The sequence below is a fragment of the Aythya marila genome (assembly GCF_965140915.1).
Source record: "Aythya marila genome assembly, chromosome: 9".
NCBI lineage: Eukaryota > Metazoa > Chordata > Aves > Anseriformes > Anatidae > Aythya > Aythya marila.
Genome location: NC_139050.1, coordinates 16,858,915 through 16,876,397, shown reverse-complemented (window position 1 = coordinate 16,876,397; position 17,483 = coordinate 16,858,915). Strand labels below are relative to the sequence as shown.

The 17,483-nt window shown below is 53.6% G+C and overlaps 1 protein-coding gene across 1 annotated transcript in view; it reads right to left on the bottom strand.

Moving 5' to 3' along the window:
* DIS3L2 (DIS3 like 3'-5' exoribonuclease 2) overlaps nt 1-13,081 on the bottom strand; it is a 188,458-nt gene extending 175,377 nt beyond the window's left edge. Inside the window, exons 1-2 of the mRNA XM_082766823.1 lie at nt 13,050-13,081; nt 10,088-10,797 (exon numbers count right to left, since the gene is read on the bottom strand). Coding sequence (XP_082622949.1) covers nt 10,088-10,778 — 691 coding nt within the window. The 5' untranslated portion in view covers nt 10,779-10,797; nt 13,050-13,081. The remainder of the gene's footprint in view (nt 1-10,087; nt 10,798-13,049) is intronic.
* Between the last annotated feature and the right edge of the window lie 4,402 nt (nt 13,082-17,483).

Here is a 17,483-nt window from a genome sequence, read left to right as displayed (position 1 = left end):
GAAGAGAAACAATGCAGCCCTACATTTACATGCGTGGGCTCGGCCAAAATGTAAATCATATGCAAATGCCCTGAACCGAGGGGATGATGTATTGAAATTCGGCTGCCAGGCCTCGCTCCCATGCCCACCAGTTTGCACTAATTGACCCATTACGACGGGCCACTGGGGCCCAGCCACGGCAGAAACCCAAGCTTCCCAGAGTCTAGACAAATCAAAACAAAGCGAGAAGACAGCCCGTGCTCACACCTCTGAAACATGATTTCAGAAGCCATTCAAAGCAAACCAGTTCCTGCAGCAACAGCCCAACTGGTCACCAGTAAGAGCAGCCCCGGCCGTGCTGGCCAGCAGCTCACCCACCAGCACCACCGTGCTAATGTGCCGGGATGTGGTCCAACCATCGGCCATCTGCACACCCGGGAACAAAGCTGGAGCATGCTCTCGTCCTGCCTCCCTGGAAAGGGTGATTCTCCCAATATTTTCGGCAGGAAGTCTGCCAAAATCTGCACAGAAGGGTGGAAGGAAAAAGCACAAAAGGAATCCTGGCCCCGTGGGGTCAAAGGTGTCCTGCACCCCAGCCGGTGACCAACAGGCTGGAGAACCACAGGCTGTGGTTGATGAAACATCCCCACTGAGAGACGGAGGTAGCAAAAAACGAAGTGGCACATGCATGGATACGAAGGAGAGAGGAGCAGAGACAGCAGCCCATTTCCAGACTCGTGCCCAGCTCACTCTGCGTGGTGGGAAGCTCACGTTGCCACCGCTGCTTTGCTTTAAGCTGCACGGGCTTAGTCGCAGCTATTGTGTTGTACGCCCTTTGGTTTCAATATGGACCTAGGGAAAATGAAAAATGGTGTTGCTGACTTTGGCTTTCTGAAAGGGCCCGTGCTCTGAGGGGGAAAAAAAAAAAAAAAAAATTAAGTGAAGAAAAATGCACAATGGATTCTTTCTGCTGCAGAAAACAATGCTGTGGAAACTGCTCCCGCCTGCCAAGATCATGTGCCCGCGACACCGTGCTTCCTCTCGCAAAACACTTCCAAGCATCCTCATGCCTGCAAGACTCTGCCTTCGGTAACTCAGGCAGTAATTGCAGCTTTATCCAATTCCTCAGCGAGGTTTGTGTTGTAGGAATACTACGAGCGCGAGAGCCAAAGAAACCATTCCAGGCTCTGAACTGGGGGTTGGTGACGAAACTCATTTAGTAGCAATAGACTAAAAGTTTATCAAAATAGTTACTGTGCTCCAGCTGTGTGCGGCAGCTCAGCGGCGTTGTCAGGGAGGGGATACAGCTCTTCTGGTTTTCAGGACTCTCTGTGAACCTGCTCCACCCTGCCCGTGACCTCCTCACCACCTTACCCCGCCTGATGACTGCGCTCCTCCAGGCTTCCACTCCTGCCTCGGGATGTGGGTCAGGGCTGCTTCCACGGCCCCCAATCCTCCCCTTCGCCCAAATCGTCTTCCACAAGACATTTGGCTCTTTGTTTCGTCCAGCTACGACGCGAACAGGCTCCTTCAACGCTTCAAGAAAAAAAAAAAAAAACGCTTCGAAAACATAATATCGCGGAAGTTCTCCCTTTGATTTCCCCGGGCTTCAAGCGAGCTCCTCGAAGATCAGAAGAAGTCAAGAGGCTTTGAAAGGCACCTGTCGGGAGGTGCTAATGCACTAGGAGATGTTAACAGCCGAAAATGAAAGGACTGCTTTCAGCTCCATGCATATCCCGAGGTTACCGTATGTGCTGCAGAATAAAACAACCTGCTGAGGAACCATTCCCCGTGCTGCTCGCTTGATGTATTAGGTACGGAGTTCATGGCCCTTAATATTATGGAAGAAAAAAAAGTTTAAAAAACATACAAACGGAACAAAATGCATTATTGCTGCCAGCTTTTATCTATAGAAAGCCGGACGTAGTCTCCAAGGCATGAGCTGCCCCATACATCTGGGGGTTGCAGCGTTGACATCTTCCTTCAGCACCCTGCAAGTTTTTATTTTTGTCGCCGAAGACATCATTTTACGCGGTGGATCCCAGCATCTTTTCCATCCTGCCCCAGCCAAGCTACAGCTCTCCACAGCCTGGATTTCCCCACAAGAGGGAGTTAGGGACATGCAGCCCACAGCACCTCGCGGAGCAGGGGCTGGAGGTTGGGAGGGCGAGGGCTGGCCACCAACACGCCGGCCACGGGAGCCACAAGCAGTGGTCGGAGAGCTGGGCAGTAGCAGGGCCTGCAGAGGAATCACAATCAGCTGCTGATGGTTACTGCAGAGCGCGTGTCCTGCCTCAGGACCCGAGGTAAAGATGGTTTGGAGATGGTCTGAAGAGGCCGGAGCTGATTGGGGTGTGTGGCTGGCTGACCCCATGGATAGCAGAGGACAGAGGGCTTTCCGAAATTAAGTCATGTTTGAACTGCAGCACGCTTTGGGGTGTGGGTGGGGAGCGTTTCTTATCAAGGCTTTTAAACGTGCCAGCAAGAGCCCGCATCGCATAAGCCTTGGTAAAACCGTTCCAGTGGTCATTTACCCTCCCTGCTAAATTGTGCTTTATTTCCAGCCTGGATTTGTTTAGCCTCAGATGCATTATATCATAATCCGCTCAACTGAGTAGCCTATTATTGAACATCTGTTCCCCATGTAGGCAATTTGCTGAGAGCTCCCTTCCCCCAAGCATCTCTTTGATAAGTAAAGCAGGGTTCCTCACATCAGTCACTCGTGATCCTGGCGTTTTAATCTTCCTCGTGGCCCTCCTCGGAGTATTCATCAATTCATCACCATCCTCCCCGAACAGAGGGCATCACCACAGGACGCAGCGCTCCCGAAGCTGCTGCTGCTGCCGTGCCAAAGACACACGCAGCCCCTACTCCATCTTGCAATTCCCATGCTCGTACATTACCCTCTTGGCCACATTTCACAGGAGGGGGATGTTCAGCTGATGAATCCATCAAAAAGCTCCAAACTTCTTTTTTTTTTTTTTTTCCAAGCTGTTGCTTCCCACACTGGGCTCCTCACACCGCTCGCATGGCTCTGCGCAGGCCCGGGACATGGATTTTCTTCTGCCTGCTGCCAGTGACTGCCCCCATTACTCAACGCTCCCAAGAAACTCTCGGCCATGCTGGCGTGGTTTCTTCCTGATCATCGACAGAAGTATGAAACAGCACAGGGCAGAACGCGACCATGTAGGAACCGGCCACACCTGTTGGTAAACACGGCTATAAATTGAGAACTGGTAATTAGTGCAGCCGAGCAGCTCCCAAGCCATTACACCTGGGCTGTGATTCTACCAAGCTCCAGCCCAGAAGGAACTGACACCGAGGGAACTCAACACAACCTTGGCTACAGAAAACGATGACAAAGTTGAATAACGGTTTGAAAACTAATTAAAATTTAAAATCAATTCCTGGAGTAGCCCACTGTGGATTTTTTTCCTGGGAGTGACATCACGCAGACAGACCCAGTAGTCTGAGCTACACGATGGACGCCTAATTTCGGAGATTGGAGCTAGAGAAGGAAAAAACAGTTTAAAAAAGCAAGTCAACAGTAAGAAGCATCTCTGCTGATGAACACCGGCATGTGAAGGATGCTGCTTCAGGGAGATAAAGGCTTTGCTGCTGGATGCGAGGGCTCCTGCCCCAGAATTTGGTCCCGCTGCAGCTCGGCGCGCTCAGGGCTCTGGTGACAGGCACAGACAGTGATTATCAAATGGGATCCCAAACCCACAGACTCTACACGGCAGGATCTCATCTCCCCAGGAGAGGATGCATCAGATATTAACTCACATACTAGAGCTGATGTTAGCCAAAAATGCTCGTTGCACAAGCTTCAGGAATGCAGCATTTTTCCTATCAAAAGCAGCCCAAATTTATGTTCGCGATGACGTTGCTGAACCATTAGAGAAAGGAGCATCCTATCTCTCCAGTGCTTCTCAGATGGGGCAATACCGTAAATCCAGCTTTCCCTTCCCTCCCATATCCTATTACGATGATTAACATCACCTAAACACTACATTAGACTTGGCAAGATTAGCTGCATTTAAGAGATTTCCACAGCAACCAGCATTCTCCATTTATTGAGCTGATTCTCCGGCCTTTGCTCCATCGCTGGCTCACATTTACGGGTGCCAGACAGGGAGATAGCAGCATTCTTGAGCTCTGAATTTCTCCACGCAAGAACTGGAAGGCTCGCCGCTAAAAAGCAACGCTCTGAAATTTGCCTTGCAAGGTTTCCCAGCTATCGTTTTTCCTTCAAAGCTCCAGCAGAGAAACAAAGGCAAATACAAAATGTGCTGCATTGGATGATGGCAAGACAAAAGCCCTGGGATTTTGGCATCTTATTAAGCCCGGTATTTCTTGATCAGCTGTGCCCATCGAGCCTGCAGGAAAGCCATTCCAAGACATTTCCTTCACCTGTGCTGAACCTTGCAAATGTCAGGGTTGCAGCCACAAACACAACAACTCCATCCAACAGCAACAATCGTTGGGTTTTTTTTTCAAGCTACGACGCTAAACACCAGCCTGCTTGCCAGAGACACTCCTCTGTGGAAGCTGCCCAAGCTGGTTAAATATCACAGCCCGGGCAAATAAATGCCAAGCGTCAGACAAACAGTAAATCAGAAGGGGCCACGGGAATCTTGCACGGTCTCAGACAAAGCATGCCGTGACCCAGGAGCTGGCTGTTCCCTCTCGGGGGGCTGCTGACGCTGACAGACGGGCAAGGTGCCTACCACATCAAAGCTTTTTGTGAGGGCAGCTGCAGGAGGCTACCTGGCGGTCGGTGGGGGTCTTCTTCCCAAGGAGGACGGCAGCAGGTACAGCTGGTGACGGTGTATCTGAAAAATCTGAACTCATTTCAGAGCGATCAGCCTTCAAAGGAGCACCAGCGTCCTGTCCCACCCCAGCTTTCAGCACCGACAGCCGCCCCCCTCTCAGCTCTTGCAGCTCCTGACGTCCTTTGAAACTGAGCGTGGTCAGGGGACGGCGTTCCCAAAGATCCCCCTGCACCCACCTTCGGAGGGCACTTCTCTTACGCAGACACTTGATTTTTGGTGTGTTTTTTGGGGGGATTTTTCCAGCAGACCAGCAGACTATCAGCAGCGTTCCCCCACAAACAGGCTGAGGAGCACATGAACTCAGAAAGCGGCCGCAGCCTTCCTGCCCCTACTAAAACAGGGCTTGTTCTAAAGGACTCACCAATAACGTGATGCATCACAGGTATTTCAGACGAAGTTTCACTTAGCAGCCATACAAATCTCAACCACCGGCATGTGACAGACAGATGCTGCAGGAAGAATCAGCGCTTCTGTCCTCAAGGAAAAGGGGGGTTTTGAGCTCTTTTATGACAGAAACATCAGGCAGTGGTCTGTCTGAAAAGAGATTTTGATGACTAATGCCAGATTGAAGTGGGAAAACCCTTAGAGCCTTTGATCAAAAAACCAGAAAACAACCCAGAGGACTTCATGAAAGACGTTCTGTTAAGGGAACTTTTTGTTAGGGAAATCTTAACACCCAAAGACCCTAAAGGATTGGAGACCGAGGGAAAAAACTAGCAGGGAAATCGCATGAGATGAAAATCTATAAGCATCATAATATAAAGTGACGCTTTTGACTGATTTTCTGCTTCGTTATGGTTTCCGAAACTTCAGAACAGGAGGCTTCACAGCAATTATGCTCGCAGAGGTTGGAGCTGCGATCTGTGCCTATATGCAGCAAGGCAGACTGCTGGTCCCCTACAGTGAACCCCAGGTGAGCTCCACCGCTGTGCCACCTTTCAGACAAGGGTGGTTCAAACCCAGAGCTCCCAGCGCAAAGCTCTTTGGGCAATCCAGATGGTGACAACCTCCGCTAAATCTCTGCACAACGCTGAGGAGCTGGGGCAGGGAGAGGTGGAAAAGCTCCAAAAGAAGAGCAAAGTTTAGCTCTTGGTACAGAATCTACAAAAACTACAAAGCCAGTGGGAGCTCAGCAGGACTTTCTGCTGAAAGCCCCAGAAGCAGGAAAGCAGGCAAGGGGCATGCTGTCACAGCAGAGACATCTCTTAACCAAGGAAAAATAAATTGGCCGTGTAGGAGAGGATGGATCCTGAGTTTCTCTGAACAGAGACGAAAACGAGGCGCAGGGGTGCCCATATGCATTTTAGTGTGTTGCTTCAATCTGCATTTCTTGCTTCATCCCACAAAGTTATTTTGGGATTTTTACAAAGCCTCTGGTATGCTTTGTTTTCAGGCAGCTCTGAGAAATGCAACATCTTACAGCAATTATAGGAGACCCGTACACAAATACACACACACACGCCAGTAGGAGCTATGCAGCAGATCCTGAGGACACACAACTGCACAAAGCCAGATGATGCTTCTCTAAGCCTGCATCCCAGCTCCACAGCTGGGAAACCACCTCCTGAGCACCAGACAAGGTGGAGGAAAAGAGTGATTTGAAGAAAAAACAGCAGGCCTGGTGCAGAAGGAGCCAGCCTCATGAGTAACAGGATGTTTCAGCCTGCTGTGACGAAGCATCCTCGCTGATAAGTGGCAGGTTCCATTTGCTAATTACAGCTCCCACCAGGACAGGGCTATTTGCAAGTTTTAAGCATGTTGCTCCTCAAGTTCACCCAAAGCCAGAGCTCCCAAGTCAGCCTTTTCCCCCACCATTCATTACTTTTTAAGGGCGATATGTCAGGACAGCCGGACGAGCGGCTGACAGAGCAGCACTCTGTAAAAACAGGCACAATCTGCAACGCCAGGAGGGATTGCCATGGTCAGCCTCCTAATTACCTGCTGCAGAAGAATTATTTCTGTCCTCCAAGACAGGGCTGGGGACCTTACAGTGCGGAATGACAACGGCAATCACGACAGGGAATAAAACCAAGTGCAATTTCAAATGAGCTCCTCCTGCCAAGCAGCCCTCCAGAGGCACTCGTGGGCTTCGCTTCTGGGTGAGCGGAGAAAAGCACCAGGGGGATCGTAAACAAGGCAAGCTCCCTCTGGGAGAGCCAGAGAGCAATTCTGACCAGTTTATACCTCAGGGTTTTCCCTCAAATAAGACAAGGTGTTGGAATTAGCAGGGACATCGCCAGCAGCGAGCTCCAGGGTCCGTGACATTTGCTGGGGCTGCACAAACCTCTCTGCTTGCCCCCAGGGCCGCAGGAACTGCTGCGCCACTGGAAGGACATCAACAGGGACCTGCTCCTCGCTGCCTGAAGCCTTCTACAGAGCACTCAAAGGGGTTTTTCAGCCCTTCTCCTCCTTAAATTTTAGCGCTTTCAGTTTTAGGCCACGGCTAAACCTGAGCTGAAGAGCTGTTAAGAAGAGGACAATGAAACAAAGCAATCTAAAGAGGGATGCTTGGCTTTGAGATTAGCTCAAAGAGCCTTTTGGTAAGCCTACTACAGCCCAGCAGAGTTAATTTGTGAGGAAATGTCACCGCTGAAAAGGTGATACGCCTCGCTGCTGTGACAGAAGCAATTCTTGCCCCCAGAGTTTCACAAGCCTTGATTTAAACTGATCAAACCAGACACCTGCCTCTGCAAAGGAATCTGACTTATATCGGCATCAAGAGAAACAGACGAGCTTTGAAGTGGGAAAATATTAATCTGGCACTGTGATGTGTGAGATCTTCTACTTAAACGCCTGCATTAAGCCTTTATTTCACTTCAACGGGAGTACTAAAATATACTCACACTGAGCAGAAAAGACATCTGTCCGAATCAAATTACATCTATTTTTTCCTCTTTCTTTCCTCCCCAGGAAACTGTTTTCATGCCCCTGCAAGTGTTCTGGAGTGTGACCAGTCTCAACTTACACAGGAGGGTGGCTCGGGAGGCACGCAAGGAAAAGAAAAGGAAGGGTGTCACTTAAGCAAATAATTTCCCAATAATCTTCCCAGCAGTGTGAGTTTTCCACCTGAGAGGTCAAACACACGATGGCCAACATTTTCTGCTCTCGGTCTCCACACCAAGTTTCTAAATAGCTGCTTTTCAAAGGGGTTGTAAACCTCACTCCCAGAAAAGCAGGAGGGAACTGCAGGTGCTGACTTCGGAAAGCCAGGGTACTTTTATTTTAAATGAAAACCACGTAGACGACTATCATTTTCTTTGTTACAGCTGTAAGTCTTTTGGACTTTTGATTTACAAAAGCATTTTCTTAAGACTTGGGATTCCTCTACTTGTGGTGGGCAGCCTTTCTGATCCACTGAAATATCTTTTTATGCTTCTCCTCTTTAGACAGGTGTTTCTGTTTTCTTAATACCCGAGGGGTAGGAAGGGTTGATCACATCACTTCTCTCACAGCAGAAAGACAGAAATTAAAAAAGCAGCTTCAAAGAATCACAGAAAATAATGCACAAACCACCGAAGTTTGCTCTGAACAGAATGAATCCATGAAAGACATGTCCCATTGAATACACTTCTTGATTCGGGCCAACTTTCAGAGTTGGTTTAGAAGTTTACTTTGATCCTTCAGGGTGGCAAGGACACTAAAAATACAAAACCTTGTGGCTGGTGAGATTTACAACGCACGTATTCCTGCAGAAATCCTCACCAAGGATTAGTGCATCAACATCTGGTGATGCGTTGGACATAAGCCCTGCATTTACTCCAGGAGGACCTGATGCCCTCTCCAGGGGCCAGGCTTGACTTTGGATGAGGAACCAAGAAAACCAGACGAGCCTGAGGACACTTCTCAAAGCTGCAGCTGAGGGAAGAGAATGGAAGGAAGGGCAGCCTGGACCCACAGCAGCCCTGATTTAGATCAGCTCGGACAGCTCTGGGACCGCACCTCAGGCCACCGGCCGTACCCGTGCAATTAGCTGGCACAGCGTCAAATTCGATTTCTGAGAAGTGCAGCACCTCACACCAACAAACTAACCAGTCTTAATTAACATCAGCATGGAATCTCTTAGCTGCTCTTCCCTACTGTCCAAAAGTAAGTCTCTACTAGTTCGCAGCAGGGTAAAAGGCAGCCGAGTCCCGTACTACAGCCAGCGTAACAAGCACAGAATTGTTACCATGAGACATACCAGAAAAACCCTCCCAAAAATGAGGCTCTTCCATAAATGTCAGCAATCTGCTTGTGTTAAGTGTCTAATTATGATCCGTCTTGAAAGAACTCATGAAAGTTTACCAACTTTAGCACATAATCTAGCACATAATTCTGCTGTCACAGCCTCCAAAAATACAGCAAGCCCTGTAAAAAGCGTATTACTTGCCACTCCTGACTGATGGGGCACAGATTTGCCAGTGATTCAGTTAAACATTTACTTGATTTCAAATCCAAACGTTGTGATAGACCTCGGGCCCCTCGTACCCAGCTGAGAAATTGATCTCTTCTACTTGTTACAGAGAATTTAATGCAGTGACATTTATGAGTTCCTCCAGTAGTAGTTCATAAGATCAGGCTATTTCAAGTATTTCACCGTAAATATCATTCAGAGGAAGTTTTAACCCATTACATCAGGAGATCAAATTTAAACTGCCTGGCTTCGGCTGCTTGTAAATGCTGTGAATTTTTTTTAATAAAGAATTTTATCTCTGTAAGTTGGCTTTTTGCCCTGACCGTTGCATTTAAGAGGCACTCGCTGTACGATTGCAAGATGTATTCTCTTTGTTACTACCAGTAAAATTTACTAGAGTCAACACCCTGTATCAGGAATTAGATATTATACAGGCATCTTAGCCCCTGAGTATTAGACAGGCTTGGACGCTCTACAGAGGCTAAGCAGCACTCCAGATCCAACGAAGCGACGCAGAGGGAACTGTGACTTCGCCTTGAGCCAGCTCAGATCCAGCTGCCTTATTAATTTGGACCCTGCCCCACAGAAATTGGGCTCTCCTAGACCTGCACTGGTCCTGGAAGCAGCACAGCCACATTCACAGAGCCTGTGCCAGGGGACCAGGCCCTGCCAGCGCCAGGCTGGCTCCACGCGAAGCCATTTGCACATGCAGCATGGCTGACTTGTAAAGCAGGACGAAGCCACCCCCAGGTAACTAAGGGCTGACTAACTCAGACAGAGCAGAACTGGCTCGCGTTAACTCCCTCATGACTAAACCATCACATTCAATTCCAGGGTAATTGCAGCACACGGACCAAGCAGGTCATTAGATCGAACTCACCGTGGACGTGGCCTGCAGACAAGTGACTGCTTTTCCTGGCATTTGCTGCCAGCACATCCCCGCCAGACTGCTCAGTCCCCGAGTGCCCAGCTGCCGGGTCCGTGTTGGCAGGACACCTGCCTCGTTTCTTGTGTTTCTTCCTCCACGTGTCCTCCTCGTCCTTCTCGTCAGAACCAGACGACCTCTGCAGAGCTGCGCCGTGCCTCGGGCCGGTCAACACTCTCCCACCCGGGGCGTCGCTCGCGTTTAACAAGTCGCCTGCAGCTCCACGCTGGTGCACGTAGCAGTCTTCCTCCACCTCCAAGTCTCCTTCTAGGTGAACGTTGGCATTTTTTCGATGAGAACACCTGTTGAGGACGGATTTCTCGTTCTCCAATCCCCCAGGCCCGGGCTGTTCCAGGTGAGGCGCTCTGCCTGGTGAATAGCTGTGCGCTTTCAACCCGTTCCTGGCCAGGTTCTCCTTCGCCAGTCCTCTCCTCAGGGGTGGGTCCAGGTCCAAGCTGAGGTCGTTGCAGGTGCCGTCTTCCAGCTGCATTTTCTGCGCGACGTGATTCATGTAGGACCGGAATCGGCCGCTGTGGTGCTTCTGCACGAGCCGAGCGTACGCGTTCTTCTGCGGCACGGCGGGCTTGCTTACTCCTTCCTTGGCACCTTGGGCAGAAGCGCTTCGCACGTGCCCCTGAGGATCCATAGCGCAGCAAAGGGCCAGACTTCAGAGTTATAAACAAACACAGGGGAAAAGAAGGGTCATTTTCTCGAAACAGAATGACAAATAATTGCCTACGCTATAAGAGGCAAATGTTTAGTGAGTGAGAACGTGTTGGCCTTCACAGAAATCCCACAGGGTGATAAACTGCTCCACTGCGGGGACGGGGTTTCACGCTGCAGCCAACACCTGCCCTGTACCAAGCCACTGTTGGTAACCGAGTGTCCACAGCCTGCAAGCCATAGCTGCCCACAAGCCTCACAAAACGGGGACTTTTGTCCCAGTGCTGACACCCCAAATACGACTGATTCCTTTAATCCTCCCCTCCTTGCCTTTCAACAGCCCAGCTAAATTAAGGGAGTAACTGACAGCCAGCCAGATGTGCCAGTGCTGTGGTTATCAGAACTAAAACCTTGTCACGTCCAACTTGAAGCCTTCGAAAATAACTGCAGCCTCGCTGAGGTACCTACAGGTTGCGGTAAAAATCAGGTATCGCTTCTTAGCTCACCTGCACAGTGGGGAACTCTAGTGGATTATACAGAACATGTGCTCCGAAAACCAACACTGACCATTTCAGCCTGTCTTTCTTGCCAAAATCTCGTTTCCCCTGTGACTGATATAAACTAAACTCCCTCACACCACTAAGGACCTTGCAAGAGGCCGTAATTCTTAGTGATTCTCAGTGACACACTGGCTCCCATTCCGTTTGGCCCCCGTTTCTGCAGGGGATGTTAAGCCCTCCACCTTTGCAGCATGAGTACAGAGCTTAAGTAGATCAGGCTTTCAATCCCCTTTGAGCTGCTTTAGCTTTTAAGCTCTCAGAGTGAAACAATCTAGTAAATTGTCCTCAGCTCCTATTAATGTAAATTATAAGCACGGATAGGACATATCAATGATCTCTGCTGTACCTAACACCAAAGAGGAATATAAAATACATGGTTAATGTACACCAGTGCAACTGTTGTCTCCTGCAGGGCTCCATAAAAATGCCTTTTTCCCTTCGAGGCACGTTTGAAGCCGAACAGCTGAATTTCACCCCAGCTGTTACAGTGAGAACTTCGAGGCCGCACTGTCACCTTTTCTATGCCAAAACTGAAAGGCACCGGGCTCAGAGCTAAACTAAAGGACATTGCCCATGAAACCTTTCTTTCTTCACTTCTCCGAGCACAGGAGCGTTGGCAGGACAGAACGCAGAGTTCAGCAGAAGAGAAATTTATGTTCCCTTCCTTACTCCCACCACGGTGGAATTTTTCTTCGCCCTCAGCCAGCTCTCAGCTCCCTTTTGCTGCAGTTGCACGGAGGACGAGCCCCCACGCAGCCTCTTGTGGACACACACTGCCTGGGAACGGGGCACCTGGCGGAGATGAAGGGTTGTGGAGCTGCCTCCTCCTCCTCGCTGCCTGCTCTGGCCCTTCCAGCGAAGCAGCGCGAGTTACGCCTCGATTTGCTGAAGTAATTGAGCACGGATGTGAATGGCCTTCACAATACAAAGCAGAAATTAAAAATCCCTGAATCAATAGGAAAAATTCTTTGTGTGGTTTGTGCTTCTCGCTCCTAAGATTTTCCATCGGCGCTGGCCAATAGCTAAACTCTTCTCAGAGACTGACCTGCTGTTACAAAACCCTCGCGCGGGGAGGTCTCCGGCGGGGCCCTCTTTCTAACGTCACCTTCGCCAGCTGCCAGCCGAGCAGAGGCAGATAACATTGATGAGGGCCTGCGAGCCTACTCTCCAAACACAGGCTGGGGCGGACAGCACTTTGCCACCTTTATCTACCACCAAAGAGCAAACACCTGCCTCTCGCCTCCGCAGCGTTAGCCACGTAAATGGAGCACAGACATAAAAAAGGGGGGGGGTCACCCCCTGCACATCACATTTGGGCTATTTGCTTCCCAAGGGCAGCCACCCAGGGCAGGGAGGGAGGGCAGAGGGGGGCGAGGAGCACCCATAGGGGCAGCAGGGGGGGCTCCAGGCTGGCTGTGGAGCCCCCCCACGCTGACCCCATCCCCACAACTCCCCCAAAAACCTGGTGGGGGGCTCCTGAGGGCCCTGCCTGGACCCCCCCTTAAGGGCCCGGCCTCGCACCCCTGAGGGAGCCACCTGAGGGGGGGGGGGGGGCGGCCGGGACGGCTCCGCCACCGGGCTCGCAGCACCCGACAGCCCCCGGGGAAGCGGCTCCGGGCCCTTCTCCGTGCCCAGCCCCTCGGGGTGAGGAGGGGGGCCCCGTCCCGAGCCCCCCGCCCGCTCCCGGCACTCACCGGCCGCCCCGCGCCGCTCCGCGCCGTTTAAATGTCCCGACGCCCCCCCCCCCTCCCCTCCCTCCCCCGCCGTCCTCTTCCGGGTCGGAGGCGGCCTACGGGCCGCGGCGCGGCTCACAAGGCCTCGCCCAGCGAAGCGGGCTTGGGAACGGGGCCTCAGGAAGCCTCACAGAGCGTTTGGTCCAAGTGTCCCCCTCGTGTCAGTGTCACCCGCTCAAACGTGGCCCCAAGCACCGCGTCCAACCGTTCCGAAACGCCCCCGCTGTCGGCAACGCCACCACCAGCTCCCCTGGCAACCCATCTCAGTGCCCAGCCGCTCATTTTTACAATAAATGTCTCCTCGTTTCCAACCTGACCCCCCCCCCCCAACACAACTCGAGGCCATTCCCTGTAGCCCTATCACTATTTATCTGTGAGGAGAAGCCGATCCCAGCTCCCCACACCTTCCTTGAGCCCCCCAGCCCCACAGCACCACAGCACCCAAGCAAATGGGCACCTCACCAGGATGGGGCAGAGCTTCGCGCAGGGGGGGGACAGCACTTAAAGGATGAGGCCAGGAGCAGCACTTCAAGGATAAGCACTTAAAGGATGAGGCCAGGAGCTCATCCGCTTCCCTCCTCTTCCTGATGCCGCAGGGTTTTGTAGCAGAGGGAGAGCCAGCGTCTCCCTGACTGGGAAGAGGTGATTCGGTCATCCTGTTGTTACCTGAAAATCACACCGGGCTTGCCAGAGAACTGCAGTCCGATGAAAATCTGGAGAGAAACCAGTCTTTCTGAGCAAGACTGGCACCCCCAGTGCCTGCTGTTTGAGCTGTCTGCCTGGAGCAGCCCCTTAGAGCACGCACAGGGAGGTCCAAAGGGACCTCAAGCGTGGCTGCAAGCAGGGGCTGATGTAGAAAGGCTCTGCTCAGTCTTTTCTTCAGCAGGAAACTTGGTCTGAGCAGGCCGTGCTGCTCCTTCACTTGGGAAGGGGACAACTGGTGCCCACAGCACCTGGCATTGGTCCCTTCTAGAGGCCAATTGCAATGCACAACCCACTAGTGCCAGTCCCACTCCTCCTGCAGATACACCGCCCCCAAGGCCCTGCTCACAGCATGCTGAGCCCCACAAAGCCGTGGTGATAGTGCTGAGGTGGAGCTGCTCAAGGGGAAGCCCCCACGGCAGCCACACAGACGCAGACTGCTCTGTGTCCTGCCATTGGGTTGGTTGAGGGAGCTGCCCAAAAGCAGAGGGCTTTTGCTGTGGGGACCACAGGAGACGGGCAGAAACACACCTTCAGTAGGACCATCACATCTCCCCACATGCCGGGATGCCACCAGCAAAGGCAGCATCCCACTCAGAAGGACCAGAGACTCAGCTCTGCCCCAGCACAGCTGGGAGGCAGCAAGCCCCCGTACTGGGCACGCAGCCACCGCATGGCAAATAAGCGAGTGTCCCCCCTCTGCATGAGCAGAGCCACCAGTGTGCAGCAGCTGGTCCCCCCAGGTGCTGGAGAGCAGACGTAGTTCCCGGCTGGAGCTGGCCCCGGGGGGAGCACAGTGATACGGGATCCCCCTTTCAGTGCTCTCCCCTTTCCTCCTGCTCTCCAGACCGCTGCCAAAGCAAAGTGATTGCCATGTGCTCTGCTAACAGCATGGCAGCAGCGTGTCCCCAGCTGTGCAGGGCAGGCCCTTCGGTCTGCTTGCCCTTTTGGATGAGTGGGAGATGGGGTGGGGGGACCCAGGAGCCCCCAGCCCCACTGCCCCCCTCGCTGTGAAGCCAGGTGGGAGCAGGCAGCTCCTCTCTGCGTGCCGCTGAGTCACGCCGTGTCTCTGCTCCTCTTCACCCCCGTGGGGACAGAGCCAAGCCCGCAGCTTGGCCGGGCTCCCTGCTGCACCAGGTGGCACCACCAGCTGCCCCGTTCCTTCCACAGGAGGCGAAGGAGCTGGGGGGGGGGGGAGAAAGCGGGGGCATTCGATGTTTGTCAGCAGCACTGCCGGCGTGGGGGCCTGCGGTTTCGTGGTGATATCATGTGTGGCAAGAGGGACACGGCTTGGACACCTCCATCATCCCCGCCTCCTGCCTCCAGCTGTGCCCTTGTTGCGCAAGGGGCCGTGAGCCCAATAGGGCCTGGAAACGGGTCTGGTGCATGGGGCAGAGCCTGCACTTGTGCCCCTTTAGCTCTGCTCCATCACTGGCCCAGGAGGATGAGAGGGACAGCAAAGGCGTGCCACCCCCCTGGTGCCCCGAGGGCAGGCAGCGCCCTTCCTTTGTGCACTTCCAATGAGGGCACATGTACGCGTGGCAGCAGCCCGGGATGCCCCCAGACACAGCCCCTCGCAGGGAAGGGCTGGCTGCTTCCATCCTTTATCTGCCGTCCATGACTATCAAGCAGAGAGGAGCACTCACCTCGCCGCCATCCCACGACCCTCCGTGGTGCCTCACAGGCTTCCTCAAAGGGCAGATTTTTCCCCTGCGCTCTCATTCCCTGGGGTCCTGTAGCAGCAGGCCCAGCCCGGTGCCCCGGCTTGCTTTCCCACAGCGCAGCGTTATCTCACCATCTTCCCCCTGGGCGCTTACTGGTGGCTGCTACCAACATTCGAGGCAGGAACGTGTTGCAGCACCTCGGCCTCGCCGCGTGGCTCATCGGCTTACGAAGGCTTTGGCTCCTCTGCCTCTTGCAGTTTCGGCGAGGAGCAAAGGCCCGCCCCGCGCTCGTTTGCCTCAGCGTTAATCAGGAGTGACTGGCCAAGGGGATGGAGCCACCCCGGGGTGACTCAAGGAGGGGAGCACTGGGTGGGAGCCAAGCAGTTCCTCAGGCACCTCCGTCTGCTTCCTGCAGCCCACCCGTACGGAGAGGGGCCATGGGTTTGTGCCAGAGTGTCTGAGCACCCCTGGGAATGCCTCGACCACAGCAGCACCTCGGTTCAGGCAGACCCTCATCGCTTTGCCATTGCTCAGGCCTCAGGGAGCCGCCTGGCTTCTTGGCCTGAGGACACAAGCCGGGGGCATAGAGGGGAGTGAGACAGATTTATTGTCGTAAATAAGCTAAAAAACATCTCTCTCCTTAATAGATACCCATCTGCTGGCTGTGTCACAACCAGTGTGGTCTTGCCCCACCTGTCCTTCAGCTTCTCCAGTCTTCTCCCGAGCCCTCCATACCTCTGGTTGGGAAATCCACCGCCAAAGATCAGGACTGGTGGGTTCCCATCTCCTCCAGACAAAGCAGCGCCTGCAGGAATGCCGGCAGCTCCCCCCGGGCAGGGGACAGGGCTGCTTTGGCTGTGTTTATCCATGGAGACCCCAACCCCAGCCAGGAGGGCCAGAGCTGAGAAAGAGTTGAAGGGGACAGCGGGGAAAGAGATGCTGGGGTTGGTTGGATATTGAAGCAACAGGGTTGGGGTCTCGTGGCCTTGCCTCCTGGATGCCATCAAGCCTCATCCTCAGCAATCTTCCCTGCTTACCTACGGCCAAACCCCTTCAAAACCCAGCCCTTCGTCCCACTCCCCAGAGCCAGCAGCAGGACGAAGCCTCCCAGGGATGCTCAGAGTGGTTTTGGACAATAAATCTCCGGGTCCTGGCGTGCTGGGGTGCAGGCAGGGACACGGATCCTCAGCAGGACGCTGCGGCCGGGCACGTCCTGGCTGAAGGCGAGCGGGGAACGGTGGCCCCGCTGCCGGCTGGCAGGCGGAGCGGTGAATGAGAGCGTAACTTATCAGTATTACCTCATGTGAAAGCCCTGCGCCTTTGTATCTCAAGCAAACCCTGGCCATTATGTCCGCGCGGGCCCGCATTGTTGTTCTGCCTGGCTGCAGAAGGCCGGGGCTGTGGAGCCCCGCACGTCCACAGGGCTGGGCTGGCTCCTGCCCTCAGCCTCCCCCCCATGCGAAACACTCAGGCCCCTTGCCAAAATAAGGCCAGAAAGCCCCAAATTGGCTCCAGTGGGATTACAGCCCTAAGAGGGCCACGGCAACCCCCAGAGCGGCAGGGATGCAGCTCCGCACATCCCTCACGTGCCCACCTCCACCCCGGCCCGGTGTGCTCCGGGGAAAGCCCCATGGTTTCGCCCCAAAGGACCGATGCCAAGCAGGATTCCCAGCAGTTCCTTGGAAATCAGCTCGGGGCGTGCAGGGCAAAGCAGCCAGTGCTGCGGGGTTTCTTCCGAGCCAGGCGTGGGAGGTGCTGCCAAGCCACGGCCAGCCAGAACCTGGCCCCGACGTGCCCGCGGCGCTGACAGCAGAGCCCCGGGGATATGGGGGCGGTGCGGGGGGAATATTGGGGCCAGGCTGGGTGTCTGTTCCCCCTGTGGTCTGTAGGGTCCTCCCCGATGGCTCTCCATGAGGCTCAGCACCCTCTGGTCTCATTCTTCCTCTGTGGGGACAAGCGTGGCGGTGACATCCCACCGCTGGCCTTTCCTGGCCATCACCTCTGCAGGCAACAGCCCTTCCCAAAGGGA